The sequence below is a fragment of the Pteropus alecto genome, unplaced genomic scaffold, assembly GCF_000325575.1.
Source record: "Pteropus alecto unplaced genomic scaffold, ASM32557v1 scaffold59, whole genome shotgun sequence".
Taxonomy (NCBI): Eukaryota; Metazoa; Chordata; class Mammalia; order Chiroptera; family Pteropodidae; genus Pteropus; species Pteropus alecto.
In genome coordinates, this window is record NW_006443292.1 from 1,019,649 (window position 1) to 1,023,106 (window position 3,458).

Sequence of the window (3,458 nt, forward strand, 5' to 3'; positions counted from 1 at the left end):
CACACGCAAGAGGTGCCACCTGAAACTGAGTTTGCACGTGGCAGATGTCCAAAGGGGAAGACTTGATAAAGGATATCCTTGTAGGTTGATATTCTTTTGCTTTTTTTAAAGCAAGGTGATTTTTTTTTTCTTTTTATTCACAGAAGCTCTGTGGAAATGATGATCTCAGTGCTTCTGTGACATCCCAGCATTTTGAAGAACAATCGGTGAGTGACATTCCTTTAAAACAACTAAACACGAAAGTCCATAATATAAATATTATCAAATGTTCAGGTGTGTGTTTCTTTGCCTCATTTATTTCTAAAGAATGCTCAACTATATCCACCTACAAAGACAGGCCTTGCAAATTATAGCTGGAAAAGATTAATTCAGTGTCTATTGATTTGTCAGTCTGGGATAGATTCTTCTAAAAATACAGAGCAGCTATGAAATCGAGTGAGCTAGTGGGGGAGACAAGGCCATTTGCATGGACGAGGGAACTCTCAGAAGAAGGCTGTCAGAGGGGACTTAGCCACAGGATCGGTTAATTGAACAAGAAGTTATTCCATCTGTCCTTTCTCGTCGGAAAGACAAACGATCGAACTTGTGCAAAACTCTAGTTTAAAACTTTAATTGGATTCATTTAATAAATATTCAAAACTAGACTCGATTGGACATTATGGCCCTGGGAGGGATACGTCCTGGAGAGAGAAGTGAACGGCAGTGGGGTGGTGGGGGGAATGTGAAGGTGAGTGTAGGAAACACCGCAGCGGGGGCCGGGGGATGAAGGAAAAACGTGCAGGACGTGGGTCAGCACTGGACAGCGACAGACGTGTCCCCTGAGCGGGTCGGATGGACGCGTGGGCTCAGTAGGCTAGCCGCTGAGCGCTTCTGCACTGACGTGTTTATTACACGTGGGGGTGTGTGCCAGAGTCGACGGGGGCTGGTGAGAAGTAGGGGGCGGCGGAGGGAGACACTTCACATCTGGGCTTGGAAGTGGGACACATGTCCGTGTCAGCTGCCTGCGCTTTCCTCTCTGGCCGCTCCACCGTGAGCGGCGGAATAAGGAATCCCGCCGTCCGCGAGCGACGTTAAGCCTGTTACTGAGGCTGGCATTCCTCTTACCTAATGCTTCTAGCAGAGTGACTGTTGCAGAGATCTCACAATGCCTTCGACTTCTGGTGGAACCCCCACTGGAAAGACAAGGAACTCCCACTGGAAAGACAAGGAACGGGTCAACCAAGCAGACTGACCAAGTCGTCAGAGTGAGGGGGCGATGACGCTTTAAGAGTAGCCATTCAAGGGACCATGTTTCCCCCACTGCCCCTTAAATTTAGAAGTGTTTCTGAAATTCTCTCCCGGGGGCCCAAGACAACTGACTGAACTTGCTTCTCCGTTGGTGCAGGCTCTTGGGGAAGCCGGCGATGGCGTGAGTAACCTCCCCAGCCCGTTCGCCTACTTGCTGACCATACACCTGAAGGAGGGACGGAACCTGGTCATCCGGGACCGCTGCGGTAAGGCTGGGCCCCGTTGTGCTGTTTGTCACCAGGAGGGCTCCGTCTGCCCCTCCCCTGCCCCCCAACAGTGTTCTCAGCGGCCTCAGCATGGCTTGCGACCGGCTGAGCCTCATATCTGTGCCTCTCGGCCCATCGAAGCATTTGCAGCAAGTTATTTAAGCATATTGAAACTTACTGTCCTTTACTGTTATTAAATTCGTGGTCATCATAATTATAATCGTCATCACATAAAGTCGTGTTAAGTGAGCTAAGATCACTATAATAGCTTCATGTCCGGCACGTAGCAACTGCTCAAGAAAACGTTCCCTTCATCCTGCTTTAATTATCCACGAGAAAGATGAACGTACATTCTCAGTGGAGTCATCAAACATGCACAGAGATGGAAATGCCCTTTGAACCACACCCCTTCTGCCCTGGAACCCCAGTGGACTCCCCTCCCTCAGGAAAACATCTGTTATCTGTACGTGATTGACTTGTTCACCTTTTCTGCATGTTTCTGTGAATTTACACACACATTTAAAAAATTAAAATGAAATTATAATGTTCATATTATTCTAGCACTTAATAAAAGTTAGCTGTTGTTCCTGGCTAGGACAGAACCTAGAAATGCAAGTATAGGGTTTAGGGGAGTGTATATTTTTAAGCTTTAGGAATACTGGCAAATTTCCCTCCAAAATGTACACTACGTCCTCCTCTATTATACCTGAATATGCCGCCTCTTTGTTCCCATTGAATATTTACTCGTATCACTTTCCATAGTTTTTGACGATCTCGTGGTCAGGTGTCGACTCCCCTTTTAATTTGTACTCCTTGGATTACGATGTGAACACGGTCACCTGCATTTCTCCTGCGAAGTTCTCTGTAGCCTCTGCCCAGCTTTCAGTTGAGTTTTCCCTTCTAAATATTTGTAATTCTTTATAGTTTTTCATTACCATTTGTTTTATGTTGCAAGTATTTTTCTCCCAGACTGTTGTTCATCCCCCATTTTTATGGCCTCCTTTGTCCTTCAGAGATTTTACATTTCACTATAGGCAAACGCATCTGTTTTTCCTCTGTGGCCTTTTTCATCTGTTCTGTGTAGTAGGTGTTCCTCTGACTTTCCGCTTTCAGAAAGAATTCCTCAGTTGCTCTCCCAGCTTACTCATGGTCTTGTCGGTTATCACTGTGCTGTGCTTTGCATCCAAGGGGCACAATCATAAAGCAGCGGAAAGTTTCTATATGTATAAACCACGCGTATCCTGAGTCTTGCTCTGAACCCGTAGTGTCCACCGGGGCCTCCATCAAATCATGGTCATTATCGAGCTTGTTTTGTGACAATTTAATCTGGAGATTAGAAGTGTGATCCATAGAGAGTACATTCAACTTTATTGGGAAAAAAGTGCCCCAACCCTTTGAAAAACATGACCTGTTTCAGATTTTTGGCATATCTCCAATGGTGTATGACTTTGGGAGGTACCCAGGCCCCGGACCTCTTCTCGGGCTGGTGGCCCCTTTGTCAGTGTCCCCACATTTTCTGGTTCTTTCCCAGTTATCCATGTGAAAGAACTCAGTAGATGTTCTCCCTACTTCGTAGATGCTGAAGAAGCCATTGCACACATGAGAGGGCGGCAGAAACACGGGGTTTATGCACCCTGCGCCACATCTCGCTGTTTCAGGGCCGAAGGACAGACCTTCGTCTGTGCGCTAACCCCGGCCATTGCCATCTCTGTCTGCCCAGCTCCGTCAGAGTTAACACGTGACAATTTGGCTTTACCGTCTGTAACCCTAATATAACCCACGTGTAAATACTTTATAGGCGTTTAGACGTGACGCGTGTCGCGGTGGCACCTGTGTCTTTGATATTGATGCCCAGCAGTGATCTTCCCGTTGAGTTTCTTTCTTTCTTTCTTTCTTTCTTTCTTTCTTTCTTTCTTTCTTTCTTTCTTTCTTTCTTTCTTTCTTTCTTTCTTTCTTTCTTTCTTT

General features: G+C 46.2%; 1 protein-coding gene across 1 annotated transcript in view; it reads left to right on the top strand.

Annotated features, from left to right (window-relative positions):
* The window catches only part of MCTP2 (multiple C2 and transmembrane domain containing 2), a 131,898-nt gene that overhangs the window by 11,365 nt on the left and 117,075 nt on the right, over positions 1-3,458 (top strand). Inside the window, exons 2-3 of the mRNA XM_006924133.2 lie at positions 144-206; positions 1,385-1,493. Coding sequence (XP_006924195.1) covers positions 144-206; positions 1,385-1,493 — 172 coding nt within the window. The remainder of the gene's footprint in view (positions 1-143; positions 207-1,384; positions 1,494-3,458) is intronic.